Genomic DNA, 14740 nt, shown 5'->3' with positions numbered 1-14740 from the left:
CCTTCCCCGTGTTCTCCATAGACACACAAGATCTCCCAGCTGGCAGGAACTGAGGGTGAAGCTGGCATGCCCTTTGTTGAAACAAGAAGCAGTTCCTCTGCTGCTCTGGCTCTCCCACTGCTCTCCCTGCCTCACCAGATGCCTGTGGAAACTCTGTCTCCTCCCCAGACTGTAAGCTCAGGGAGGGCAGGACAGTGTCTGTCCTGTTCATGGCAGCTTCCCCCAGTGCCTGGACAGCGAGTGACTAGCAGACATGAAGGGCCAGCAAGTGCATGCCAGGTGAGGAAGTCACACTCCCCGTCTCTCTCACCACTGCTCAGAGGTTAGAGCCAATCTGAGGCTCTTTCCACCTCTCCAGGGATGGGACCTCTTTAGATGCAGAGTCTCCCATCCTTTAAAGCGATGCTATCCTCTTTTTCTCTCTCCTTGCTTACCTGAGAGCCCCTCCCCTCCTGGAGGGCGTAGCTTTAGGGAAGGTGCCTCTGAAAGGGCAGTCTCTGGGATACCTTGGGGGGTTAACCCACCTTGGTGGGCTGCCATCCGCCCCATCTGGTCACCGGGCTTCACCGTAAGCTCTGTGTGTACCCCTCCCCACGGATTGGGTGTGACTAACAAAGTCACATGTTGCCATGAGTACTTTTTTGGGGAGTAACTTTTAATTTTGATATAATTTCAATTTGATGTGCCTTAGTTTGATAGAGTTCCAAATTTACAGAAAAGTTGCAAGTATAGTACAAGAAACTCCAATATACCTTCTACTCAGATTTATCGGCTTAATCCATTGTTTCTATACATTAAAAAAATTTGCCGTTATCTTGATATGCTCTTCAGGATACTTACATGATCACGTTTAGTTCAATTTTCTTGAAGGTGAAGATCTGTCTTAAGAATGTGCGTTTAAACCTGGTTCATGTGGCTCAGTTGGTTGGGTGTTGTCTCACAGAGGGGGTCGGTCACCGGTTGCAGGCCCTTGCGGGATTGTGGGTTTGGTGCCCCTGCTCCCTTGGTCCTCGTTCGGGCTGCGTGTGGTGGAGTGGGAGGCAGCAAGTTGGTGGTTTTCTCTCACATCGATATTTCTCTTCCTCTTTCTCTCTCTCTAAAAGTAAATCTTTTATACCTCAGAAAAGAATTACACGTATATTTCTAGTTGTGAAAGTGAATCTGTATCAATTGGGTTCAAAATTTATTTGAAAAGCTTCTTTTCTTCTTTCTGAGAGAAGGGAAGGGAAGGAGAAAGAGAGGGAGAGAAACAGTGATGTGAGAGGGAAACATCAGCTGACCACCTTCCACATGAACCCTGACTGGTGTCCGCATCGCAGCCCAGGCGTGCGCCCTGACCGGAAATTGAAACAGTGACCTTTTGGTTTGTCAGGTGACACCCAACCAACTGAGCCACACTGGCCAGGTGAAAAGCTTATTTCCTTATTGTGTAGTACGCTATTACTATGTGTACATAGTGATTTTATATGTAACAGTAATTTTAAAAAAATTTATTTGTTTTTAGAGAGGCGAAGGGAGGTAGAACAGAGGGAGAGAAACATCAACATGTGATTGCCTTTTGAGTGCCCCCCACGGAGAACCTGGCCCTCAGTCCAGGCACGCGCCCTGACTGGGAATGAACCAGTGACCCTTTGGTTCGCAGTCCGGCACTCAACCCGCTGAGTCACACCAGCCAGGGCTGCGGCAATAATTTTAAAATGAAATAATAGACTCTTTTTTTAGAGGAAAAAATTGTGCAGGAAGTAGAGTTTCCATATACTCTCTTGGCCTTGCCTCTCCCAGGTGCCCTATTATTAACACCTATTGCATTGAGGTGGTGCATTTGCTTTAGCTGATGAGCCGACATTAATACACTGTTATTAACTGAAGTCCATAATCCTCATTATGATTCACTCTTTGCATTGTACATCTGTGGGTTTTGACAAATGCATAATGCACATATTCACCGTTGTAGTATTATCTATCTCAAACCCTCAACAGAGGAGTGTCGCATACTTTCATTCTCCTTGGCCACCCTGAGCATCAGCCTTTCTGCCTAGTCCCAGCCTTGAGGTGTTCCTGTCAAGTGGGAGAGGCAGGGCTGGTCCAGGTGACAGCCAGGAGGCCACAGGTCTCAGTAATCCCCTTGGAAGTCCCAAGGTCAGCAGCGGGGCACTCACCATGGAGCAGGAAGGAGCATGGCCAGGGCTTGGCCTTTTGCCTTGGGGCCAATCCTACCTTTTCAGTGGGGTCCAGGTGGGAGGTGGGAGTAAGGTAAGGCAAGTGACATTATTCTACGTGCCAGGAACTGTGCCAGGTGCCTGCTGCTTATTGACTTCCTCGTCTCCCTGTAGGCCTTGCTGGGCGGCACAGACTCTGGGCTGGTGCTCAGCAGGGCGAGGGGAGCTTCCTCAGAGGAAAGACAGGGCTGTAGGCCCCTCCACCACGTGACCACTGTCAGGACACAGAGGAGGGAGGTCTCTTGCAGGGGACTCCCAGTGGCCAGTGACCACGCTGGTCTGAATGATCCACATCCATGCTGGGTGCGTAAGGACAAAAGTAAAATTTAAACACCACACTTGATTGTTTTTAAGCACTTCCTCACATATTCTTCCAGTTGAGCCTCACCACAACTCTGGAAACTAAATGGGACCAGTGAGAGGACACACAAATGAAGAAACAGGCCCACAGAAGTCAGGGTTTGCCCAAGGGCACAGAGCTGCTCCCCACCCTCCACTGTGGTCTGCAAAGCAGCCTCACATAGGACCCCTTCCCAGTGTGGAGTCTGGGTTGCTGGTCTTGGCCTGGCCCCACTCAGGACTCTCCACCTGGGTCCTGTGAGGTGAACTCTCTGCGTTATGATTTAGGAAGGTGCCTGAACCCATCTGATACCAAATCCCAATAGGGCAGCCACGGAATTTGTGTTTCTTTGCCCCTGAGCCTAGGACAGGACTTTCCACTTAAGGATGGGGTTGGGAGTGCATCAAGGAAAGAATTTTTTAAAGGCTAATCAAGAATTGATAGCATTAGGCCTGGCTGGCGTAGCTCAGTAGATTGAGCCTGGGCTTCGAACCAAAATGTCGCAGGTTCGATTCCCAGTCAGGGTACATGCCTGGGTTGCAGACCATGACCCCCAGCAACCGCACATTGATGTTTCTCTCTCTCTCTTTCTCCTTCCCTTCCCTCTCTAAAAAATAAATAAATAAAATCTAAAAAAAAAGAATTGATAGCATTAGGAAAAAAAACTGAAAGAACAAAAATCAGAGTTTGATGAGAATATCTGCATCTAGCAAAATTATGTGTTTTGCAAAAATTATGAGCAGCTATTATTATTATTGTTTATAACAAGAGAACTATTCTTCCTTTAGGGAAAAAGTGACAAAGGCAAAGTTTTTGAAAGCAGAGAGATTAGAGTGTGAAAAGTCACTTAACCTGTCTAAACTCATTTCCCTCATCTGCAGAATGAGCGTGCTGACAGCACTCTCCCTGCGGGGGTCAGTGAAGGCAGAGCCTGGCCTGTGGCGAGTGCTCAATGCACGCTCACATTCAAAAGTGCATGCACTTTATGTTTTAGAAGAGTTTTTGATTTAGGCAAAAACTGAGAAGATAACATAAGCAGTTCCTGTACACTAGCACACAGTTTTCCTCTTATGAACATTTCACATTCATCTGGTACATTTGTTACAGTTAATGAACTGCTCTTTTAAAAAAAAGATTTTATTTGTATATTTTTAGAGAGAGGAGAAGGGACGGAGAAAAAGAGGGAGGGAAGCATCAATGAATGAGAGATACATTGATCAGTTGCTTCTCACACATCCTCAACTGGGAACCTAGCCTGCAACCCAGGCAGGTGCCCTGGCTGGGAATTGAACCAGTGACCTTTCAGTTCACAGGCTGGCACTCAATCCAAAAATTTTTTTTAATTTAAATTTTATTTTTCAATTACAGTTGACATACAAGAATACATTAGTTTCAGGTGTACAACATAGTGATTAGACACTTATGTATCTTATGAAGTGAAGGGCTGGCTGCATTTTGGACCCAAGAGAACAGCCCTGGCTGTGCTAGGTAGACCCGGTCTCAGGACACAGGGATGGCAAGGTGAGTGGGCTGGGGAACGTCTGTCAGGACCTGCGGCCAAAGTGCCATCACTTGGGGAAAAGGAACAGCCTGGGGAGCCACGAACTCTCCTCAGCTGAGCATGAGTGAGTGACCCCCTCTGAATTATACTCCCCAGGAAATATGGGGCCGTGGAACACTGGCAACTGTGGCAACTGAGGCCGATTCTTTTAGACGTTGGATGGTGTTATATAGCCTCCCACCCCCACCCGACCCACAGATGAGCAGTTCACCACGGACCGAACACAGAGCTGAGAGGACACAAAGCAGATGCAAGGGGAAGCCATTCCTTATTTAAACTTTTGATGCAGAAAGAGAGGAGAGATGCGATGTGGGGGTGGAGGAGGAGCTGTCCTAGACTCGCTTTGTCTCCTGAAGGTGAACGTGAGACTGGGAAGATGACTAAGCTGGAAGGCCACCTGGAGCGAATCATCAACGTGTCCCACCAGTACGCAGTTCAGGTGGGGGACTTCGACGCCTTCTGCAAGGGTGAGCTGAAGCAGCTGATCACAAAGGAACTTGACAACACGATCAAGGTCGGTGGTTGCCCGTCACGGTGAACTAAAGGGTGACCGAGGGGTAAGGACTTGGGTGGGTTCAGCCTCAGTGTGAGCACCCAGGGAAGTTCTCCCCCTGCTGTGGGACAAGGGCTGCACCTCCCCCTCTCAGCTGACTCACTCTGTCCCCTCAGGCTAGACTCCCTTCCTCTCTCCAGGAAGGAGGGTCTGAGCTGACTGTGTCTGCTGCCCTCTTGCCTCAGAACACCAAACATCAACCCACCATTAACAGAATATTCTGAGAACTGGATGCTAATTTAGATGGACAGGTCATGTTTAGTGAATTTATATCCCTGGTGGCCAGTGTGCAAGAGACTGGCCATGAGAATATCCACAAACACTAGGAAGCTCTGAGTGGCTTTTCCCCAGCAAGGTCTGCAAGAAGAACTGAGGAGAAGTAAATAAATGCATTCTTCAAAAGTTCTTAACAGTGTCTGTGCACTTCTTTTCTTTCCACAACCATGGTTTTCAAACTTGATCACAACTCACCCCTGCTATTCTGACAGGTCTCATTTCTAGGACCCTGGGACCCTTTTCTCTGTTTGTCATTTATTCACCACCTATTTAGTATATGTTCACTACGTGTGCATTCATTCATTCATTCCACAAATATTCACCAAGCATCTATGATCGCCAGAAATCAAAGACACAAAGTTTCTCTCCTCTTGGAGCTTGCATTCTTTTGGGGAGGGGGTAGGAAATAAACAGACAAACAAATAAAAATATATCTCATGATACACCAGTAGGTAATGAGAGGTGATATGAAGAAAGCTAAAGTGGGGAAGCCAGGTCGGGGAGGGAGGGGTGCTGGTTTAGAGAGGGTGATCAAGGAATGTGTGTGAGCAGAAATCTGAGTGAGACAGGAAGGAGAACCGCCGCAGGTATCTGGGGGCCAAGCGCTCCTGGTGAGAAGAAGCTAAGGCTTTGAGGTGAACACATGCTCGACCTGCTCGAAGAACAGCACTGAAGGCAATGCGCAGGAGCTGAGATGGGGGTGGTGGCAGGTGTGCCCCCTGCAGGGGGCAGAGAGCAGGTCCTATTTACAGACCATGGGGAGCACTTTGGACTTTTTTGTAAGTGGGCTCAGGAGCCGTTGGGGGCTTTTGAGCAAGGGAGAGAGATGATTTCACTTACACTTCTGGAGGATCACTCTGGCTGCCTTTATGGAGAAGAGATAGCAGGAGGCAGGCAAGAGTAGAAGCAGGGAGACCGGCTAAGGAAGGATTCCCCAGAGTAGCACTGGCCGAGAGAAATATAATGGGGCTACATTTCTGTTGTAATTGTAAGTGTACTTGTAGCCATAATTTGAGGAAATTAATTTTAATAATATTTTTTATAAGCCCCAATAGATCAAAATTAGTATCACTTAAATATCAAAATTATCATTATTTTGCATTCTTCTCTTTGTTTCTAAGCCTGACATCCAGTGTGTGTTTTACACTTACAGCATGGCTCATGCTTGTGGTCACATTTCAAGTGGCCAGCTGTCACGTGCAGCTCATGGTGACTGTCCTGGAAGTGTAGCCCCAGACCGCAGGAGAGAAGTAGGACTGCACTAGGGTGGTGGTAAAGGTGGTGGCAAGGGGTGGCCAGGCTCTGGATATATTATGAAGGTAGGATACATTTTGGAGGATTCCTCCAAAGGTTTTTTTTTCCACAGGTGCATAAACTATTTATTAACAGACAAGGCCTAGAGATTTATTTCTTCTTGGACACACCCTCAGTGAGACCCTGGTGGCCTATGGTCTTAGTGTGCTGGCCTCGAACATGAAGACCCCAGAAGTGGTGCAGCCCTCTGTGGGCCTGAATCTTCTTCAGCCGCTCCAGGTATTCACGAAGCTTGTTGTCCAGACCATAGAGCAGGACCTGGCTGTATTTTCCATCCTTCACATCCTTCTGTGTGTTCAAGAACCAGTCTGGAATCTTGTACTGGCATGGGTTCTGCATAATGATAATAACCCATTCCAGCTCATCCTCTGTGAGCTCTCCTGCCCTCTTGGTGAGGTTGATGTATGCTTTCCTCAATACCGCATGAGCATATCTTCGCTCCACACCATGAATTGCAGTGATGGCAAAGGCTATTTTTTGTCATCATCAATATTGGTGTTGAGTACTCGCAAAATGTGCTGGAACTTCTCAGGAATCACTAGGGACATGGCTGCAGTGGAGTAGGCCTCCTGTGGAAGCCAAAGGTTTTTTTCTCAGACATTGAGCTAGATGCCGAGGGCACAGAAATGAAAGACAAAATCCTTGCCTGCAGATGCTCAACTTTGTTAGGGAGAACCTGGGGCAGCAGAAATCCCATACAGTGCCCTCTTTGTTTTGACATAGAAAGAGCAGCTGGCATCAGATTTATACAAAACCACAGAAGACTCCGAATAGCCAAGGCAGTTCTGAGAAAAAGAATGAAGCTGGAGGTATCACACTACTTGACTTCAAATTATGCTACAGAGTTATGATAATCAAAACAGCATGGTATTGTCAGAAGAACAGACACCTAGACAAATGGAACAGAACTGAGAGCCCAGAGATAAACCCTCATGTATATGGGCAAATAATTTTTGACAAAGGAGCCAAAAACACACAATGGAGAAAAGAAAACCTCTGCAATAAATGGTGCTGGGAAAAATGAAAAGCCATATGCAAAAGAATGAAACTAGATTACAATTTGTCCCCATGTACAAAAAGATCAAAGAATTAAATATAAGATCTGAAACAATAAATTATCTAGAAGAAAATATAGGTACTGAAAACTTATGGAACTTGGTTGTAGAGAATGTATTGGAGATAATGTGTAGAAAGTTAGGAATCAGGACAGAGACCGGGAAATGACTGGTCTTGACCCCTGAGGCCTGGGTTTATAGATTTGCTGGACCACACACCAGAGGGACTGCACCTGTGAGACTTGAAGGTGAGGCAAAGCAGAAGCAGGAAGGAAGTGTGGAAAGTACAGCAGGAGCCTGTGGTGACCCCTTTGCTGGGGATGAGGCACGGTGGAGAGGCTGAAGATGAGGGTGAAGTGGGATTGGCAGAGGACAAAGGAATTTGGACCCAGAGGTGATGGTCTTGGAATAGCCCCAGCCTGGAAGGCTTCTGGCATCAAGTGAGAATGGGGGAGCATTCTAGGGAGGCCCTCACTAGCTGAGTGACCTTGGGCAAATCACTTTGCCTGTCTGAACCTCTGTTTTCTTTATTTTTGAAGAATTCAAAGGAACTGAAGATACTCATTTGCAGAGTTTAGGCTAGATGAACACCCAGGTGTCACCCAGTTTTAACACTCTGAGATACTTTGATGGGAGGAGAATTTAAATAGGATCTAAATTTAAGTAGGAAGGAGGTTATTCTTTGGACTAAAAGGGTAGCATCCAAGAGTATAAGAACTAAAGTTAAATTTCTGAGTCAGCGTTCAATAGATGTTAGCATTAACCAGTAAGGTACTAATTTATGTAGGAGGTAATAGTTGTAGCTGGTCAGCTACCCTCTCTCTGCAGCAGCCACAATAGGTGAAGTTTATTTTAAACCACAGCAAAGACAGGTTATTTTTAGGGGTTACTTTTATAGTTAAAGTTGTCAGTGTTACACAAGCATCCAAGGGCACTTAGGTACAGTCTTTCTCTAAAGGCCTTCAAACTAGACTAAGCTGTTGTTCTGAAAACTGGGATTCCTGTTCAATGCACTCACATTTATCTGTGACCACTTCTGAGGGATATAGTATTAGAATCAGGTAAAAAATAACCAAACGACAAGAGAAAAACTCAGTGTGTTGGTGGTAGGTAGATACACTTTGCCTCCTTATACAACCAAAAGAAGGATAACAACAAATTTAAAAACAACCAGAACTGCCAGAAAATCAAACTGTATGGAAGTTCGACAACCAAGGAATTAAAGAAGAAACTTTCATCCAGACTGGGAGATGGGGTGGAGTTGGGCAGCTGAGGTGGAGAGGACATGGCAAGGCGGCAGCTGGAGGACCAGGTGGGCTAGGTGGTCCCACATTTGTGTGTGAAGTTTTCAACTGGGAGGAACAACTGGGGAGGGAGACAGACCATGCAATCCAGAGTTCCAGCATGGGAAAATAAAGGCTCAAAACCTCTGGCTGTAAAAACCTGAGGGGGTTGTGACAGTGGGAGAAACTCCCAGCCTCATAGGAGAGTTTGTTGGAAAGACCCATAGGGTCCTAGGATGAACACAAACCCATGCACCAGGGAATCAGAACCAGAAGGGCCCAATTTACTTGTGGGTAGAGTGGTAAGTGACTGAAAGCCAGGAGAGCAGAGCAAGTGGCATTGTTCCCTCTAGGACCCCTCCCCCACATACAGCACCACAATGCAGCTAACTGGGTTGCCCCACCCTGGCAAATAGCTAAGGTTCTTCCCCTTACAACATAACAGGTGCACAGAGACAAAGAACTATGGCCCAAATGAAAGAACGGACCAAAACTTCAGAAAAAGAACTAAGAGATGAAGAGATAGCCAACCTATCAGAGGCAGAGTTCAAAACACTGGTAATCAGGATGATCACAGAAATGGTTGAGTATGGTTACAAAGTAGTGGAAAGAGTGAAGGCTATACAAAGTGAAATAAAGAAAAGTATACAGGTAACCAACAGTGCAGGGAAGGAAACCGGGACTCAAATCAACGGTTTGGACCAGAAGGAAGAAATAAACATTCAGTCAGAACAGAATGAAGAAACAAGAATTCAAAACAATGAAGAGAGGCTTAGGAACCTCTGGGAAAACTTCAGATGCTACAACATCTGAATCATAGGGGTGCCAGAAGAAGAACAGGAAGAGCAAGAAATTGAAAATTTCTTTGAAAAAATAGTGAAGGAAAACTTTCCCAGTTTGGCAAAGGAAACAGACTTTCAGGAAGTCCAGGAAGCTCAGAGAGTCCCAAAGAAGTTGGATCCAGGGAAGCACACACCAAGGCACATCATAATTAAGTTACCCAAGATTACAGATAAGAAGAGAATGTTAAAAGCAGCAAGAGAAAAGGAGACAGTTACCTACAAAGGAGTTCCCATGAGACTATCAGCTGATTTCTCCAAAGAAACTTTACAGGCAAGAAGGGGTTGGCAAGAAGTACTCAAAGTCATGAAAGGCAAGGACCTACATCCAAGATGACTCTATCTAGCAAAGCTATCATTTAGAATAGGATAGCAGATAAAGTGCTTCCCAGATAAGTTCAAGTTAAAGGAGTTCATCATCACTAAGCCCTTATTATATGAAATGTTAAAGAGACTTATCTAAGAAAAAGAAGATAAAATATATGAACAGTAAAATGACAACAAACTCATAACTATCAACAATTGAACCTAAAAAAAGCAAAAACAATAGTGAACTAAGCAAACAACTAGAACAGGAACAGAATCACAGAAATGGAGATCACATGGAGGGTTATCAATGGGGAGGAGGAGGGGAGAATAGGGGAAAAGGTACAGGGAGTAAGATGCATAAATGGTAGATAGAAAATAGACAGGGGGAGGTTAAGGATAGTATATGAAATGGAGAAGCCAAAGAACTTTTATGTATGGCCTGTGGACATGAACTAAGGGGGTGGGGAATGAGGGTAGGAGGTGAGGTGCAGGTCAGAGGGAAATAAAGGGAAGGAAAAAAAATGGGACAACTGTAATAGCATAATCAGTAAAATATATTTTAACAAAAAAAGAGAAAAACTCAGTGCATTTGCTATTTTGAAAACATTCACCAGCCATGATTTTGTTTCAAAACAACCAATTGAACCACAAACTGAACTTAAGTCCTGTTTTTAAAAAGTTTAAGGGCCCCCAGCTTGGTCAGAATCCATCAGAGGCACCTGAGGGGAACGGAAAGCATCCTCAACCTGGAATCAAATGTGCTTGGTTAGCTCCCAGCTCAACTGCTTCTTGGAGTTTGAGCAAGTGACCGCCCTTCTTTGAACCTGAATTGTTTTGTCTCTGAAGTGCAGTACTTGGACGCGAGGTGATCTCTAGTCCGTCCATGAAAATGCACAGCCTAGTCTCCCGACGGTGGCAGGTACCATGAAAGAAGCCAGCGAACGTGAGGACGGTTGGAGCCGCAGGACCGCAGGCACTGACCTGTCCTTGCCAGCCTCCCGCCTTCAACTGCCAGCTGCCTCCTGTCAGCTGCCGTGAGCCCTAGTCTCCAGCCATTCCAGAACCTTCTCCAGTGTCCCCATGAGCTGGCAGACTTCTTGGATTTGCATCTGGTGTCCTGTTGTTCACTTTGTCTGAGGTGCCCTCTCTCCCCTTCACTCACATTGTACAGAGTCTGCTCTGTTCCAGCACCAGGCGGCTGGGCCCTTGTTTAGCTCTGGAAGTCCTGCTTGTCTGCCGAGACCCAACCCAAATGTCACTTCCTCCTGGGGGCTCACCCACTCACACACCCTCACATTTCCACCTCTGTCCAGTGTAGTCTGCAGCTTGGGGACACCAGGCCTCATCTGCCTGTTCTGCTCTCAGGCTCCTGTGGGGACGACTAGTCTGACAGAGGCCTCTGGGCAAGGGTGTCAGTGTGTGATAAGGGACCAATGTCTCACTCTCTTGGGAGCTATGTGTACACCACCCTGCCCTTCAGGAAGACATTTCAGACAGGCTCCTGGCACAACGCAGGCAGTGCCAACTGGTGTATCGGGGCGTTGGAAGTCAGGAGAAGGCTCTGGATTCAGTGGGATGGCTGCCAGAGCCCCGGGGCAGGAGTAGCTGGGACTCAGCATTTTAACGTGACCAATAGAAAATCTTCAGAGTTGAAAGAAAGCAAACTAGACTGCAAAACCCTGACTTCCTGTGTGTCTCTGATTTCTCTTGTTACCTAACACAGCCCTTTCAAAACCCACTCTGAGGAAGCTTTCCTCATACCTTACTTAACCTGTCTCCCCTGCCTCCACTCTAGCCAAGAAGACAAAAAACCAAAAAAACAAAAAACCCAAACAAACAGAAAAACACCTCCTCTGTGCTTCCAGGGGTTTGTGCTCATCAACCGCCTCTGCTTCTCTTTCTCCCACAACATAATATTGAAAATATCTACTTGGGCACCTGTGGCCCCCATGAGACTGAGGGCTCCTTGAGCAGCCTTCTGACTGGTCCCCAAACTTCTGCTCTGGATTCGTCAGCCCTCTCCACACGGAGCCAGAATGATCTCCCCCATTTGGCAGTCGTATCGTGTCACTTGCCTGATCAAGACCCTCTGGTTTTCAGTGCTTGTCATTCAGATCTCACTTTCACTGTTACTGGCTCCCACCTCCCCGCCCCACCCCCCCCACCAGCGCCACAGCCAGTCACTTTATCCTGTCACTCCTTATTTCTTTAGTCCTTACCCAAGGACATGTTTAATTTTTAGAGAAAGATGGATATATATATATATATACTACCTCTCATAAGCACCCTGACCCAGAAAAACCCTGCAACCTAGGTATGTGACCAGGAATTGAGCCAGAAATTGAGCAGCCAGAAATCTTGTGGTGAGTGGAATGATGCTCCAACCAACTGAGCCACACGGCCAGGGCTATCATGTCACTCTTTTATTTTCTTTGAGAAACTCATCGCCATCTGAACTTATCTATTGTTTATTCTTTGTCTGACTCTCCCCTAGAGGTAAGCTCAGGAGAGCTGGGATTTGCTCCTTTGGTGGCCCCCACCTCAGAGGGCGCTCCAATGGCAGTAGCGCCTCTGTGACCGTCTCTGAGTGAGGGAATGGCTGCTGCATGTTGGAGTTAACAGAGCTCCTGTTTCCTACCCAAGCGAGTGAGCAGCAGACAGAAAATGCTAGTGAGACGCTTGTGGTGGCGGAGGGGAGCGAGGAGGACTCGGAGGGCGGCGCATGGGTTTGGGAGGCCTTGCCGTGGAGCCCAGACTTCAGCAGGATTTGAAGGCACTTGTCCTGGCCCCTGATCCTCTTTAGTATCCTCAGCCCTTCCACTGTTTTCCCTTGTGATTGTTCCTTCCATTACTTACAGGCACCTCGCAAGCTGAGCATCTTCCTTTGGAGTCACTCTTGGTTAGGCGTGACCCCGAGTTACTTCCTAAGGCATTCCCCTCCCGGAAGCCCGGTTACTTGGGACTGCGCTCACTGACAAGACCCCAGGAGGACAGGGAGCAGCCAGGGAGGGAGCGACTGACAGGAGAGTGGAGAGAGAGGAGAGGGGCAGGCGCGAAGGAAGGAAGGAAGGAAGGAAGGAAGGAAGGGGAGAGGCGGGGAGGGGCGAGGGAGGGAAGAGACTCCAGCCAGCCGGGGCTGCCCCCAGCTGCATGTCACACTCTCGCGTCCCCCCTGCACCTGCCTCTGCCGCCACCTCCTCTTCGCTCCTCACCTCAGGCAACAGGACTTGAGCAACCAGTTGTTTCAGTCCTGTTGTCACTTTGGTCATTGGAATGTCAAAACCCATGACACAGGGCTTTCTAAAATGTATGTTTTCAGCAACTGCTGGGAGGCGGGCAGGGCACTGAGGCGGGGATCTGGAGTTTATTTCAGAGCAGTGCTGGTGTCAGGGTTGTGCAAGATTGCCTCACCACCTCACCGGGCTGGCGAAAGCTGAAGCAAATCTTGGGGAACAGCGCAAAATTATTCTCTTTATCCTCTAGGGCAGGGGTGTCAAACTCATTTTCACCAGGGGCCACATCAGCCTCACGGTTGCCTTCCAAGGGCCGAAATAATTTTAGGCTATATTCATGTAACTACTCCTTAACTGCTAAGGATTTGAAATTACATTTGGCCCTTCGATGGCAACCTCGAGGCTGATGTGGCCCCCGGTGAAAATAAGTCTGACACCCCTGCTCTAGGGACTGCAGGGCATGCCTGCCCAGGGAGATGGGGCCTGGCACTTGAGATCCTGGCTGAATTCATGTCCTCGGAGAAGCGACCTTGACAATGGCGGCAGCCTCTCCTGGGCCTTGTGCCGCTGGTCGTATTCCCATGCCAAATCCACATCCCACAGGGACAATTTCTTAAAACACAATTATGATGATATCATTCCTTCCCTAAAACCTTCACTGCTCCTGCCCTCCATTCTCCCCCTGAAAGTGTGAGCGCTGTGGCCCAGCGTCGGCCCCGCTCTCCTCTCTCCCTCCCTCCCCACCTTGAGCCCAGGGGCTCAGGGGCTCCTCAGTGCCGCCCAGACCCCACCTGCACCCGCGTCCAGGCCTTTGCACGCATGTTCTCCTATGTCTCAGGCATCTGCATGTTTCTTCTGGGACGCCTGCCACCGCCAGGCTTGATGCCACTGTAATCCTTGCCTGCCATGGTGACAGCCTGGCTGACGGTCAGCCTTCCCGCCTCAAAGCCTCCCAGAACTTTTCACCTTGCTGGCCCAGCATTTTCCGTATTCGAATTATTTGAGGAGCTGTCTTGCCTGCCCTGCAGTCCTGGGAGTGCCTTAATGACAGGGTGAAGCCTTCCTTTTCCTGGGGGCCCCTCAGAGCGTTATGGTGTCTGACATACAGTGAGTCCGCGATGAGCGTCTGCTGAGTGGACTGACAAGTGACTGATGTGATCACTCACCTCCACCCCTGGTTCCGGGAGCATCTCGCATCACCCAGGCCCTGGAGCACAGTCAGAGTATTGTTAAGTATCTGGGCAGGGTCTGGCAGCTTAGTCTGAGACTGCTGCTTCCTTATCCTCTTGACAGCCACCCAGAAGTTCAGGCTCCACAGCTAAGGACAGCAGGTGACCTTTGATGACAGGTTCGCTGTTCTTCAGTGACTGTGATGTCAGGGAAACCCCGAAGTTCTTGTTTTCCAAAAAGACACATTAATCATACAAGTAGTCACCAATTCTTACTTGGGGTGGAATCTTAACGTTGACATTGACACCCTCGTTCCCTCTCAGAGGGAAGAAGCCAGCTCTCCTCTACTCAACAGAATCAGGGGTTTTCTGGAGTGGAAGGGGCTAACTCATCTTGACCAGCTCTTTTAAATATGTTTAAAGAAAATTCCACAGGGCTCTGTAAAGTGCCTGGCTGTCAGGCCCTCCCCTGGGTCTAGAGCAATCTCCTACTCTCAGGACGAGCTAGCAGAGCAGTAAGGCGAAGGAAGAGTGCTTGGTGTCCAGAAGCTCTGTCCCCTGCCACCCTGCTGTTCCACCGTCTCCCAGC

At 47.9% G+C, this 14740-nt stretch overlaps 1 protein-coding gene and 1 pseudogene across 1 annotated transcript; one reads left to right on the top strand and one right to left on the bottom strand.

Annotated features, from left to right (window-relative positions):
- The first annotated feature begins 4496 nt into the window (after positions 1–4496).
- On the top strand, positions 4497–4999 carry S100A12 (S100 calcium binding protein A12). The gene is given in 2 exon segments (XM_045816966.1): positions 4497–4634; positions 4859–4999. Coding segments are annotated over 2 exon segments (279 nt in total).
- Positions 5000–6353: 1354 nt separating this feature from the next.
- On the bottom strand, positions 6354–6811 carry LOC123804742 (annotated as a pseudogene).
- Between the last annotated feature and the right edge of the window lie 7929 nt (positions 6812–14740).

The sequence above is a fragment of the Phyllostomus hastatus genome, unplaced genomic scaffold (assembly GCF_019186645.2).
Source record: "Phyllostomus hastatus isolate PE091 unplaced genomic scaffold, TTU_PhHast_1.1 phas_scaffold_216, whole genome shotgun sequence".
In the NCBI taxonomy this organism is placed as follows: domain Eukaryota; kingdom Metazoa; phylum Chordata; class Mammalia; order Chiroptera; family Phyllostomidae; genus Phyllostomus; species Phyllostomus hastatus.
The sequence above is the reverse complement of the archived record's forward strand: the minus strand, read 5'-3'. Positions and strand labels throughout refer to the sequence as shown.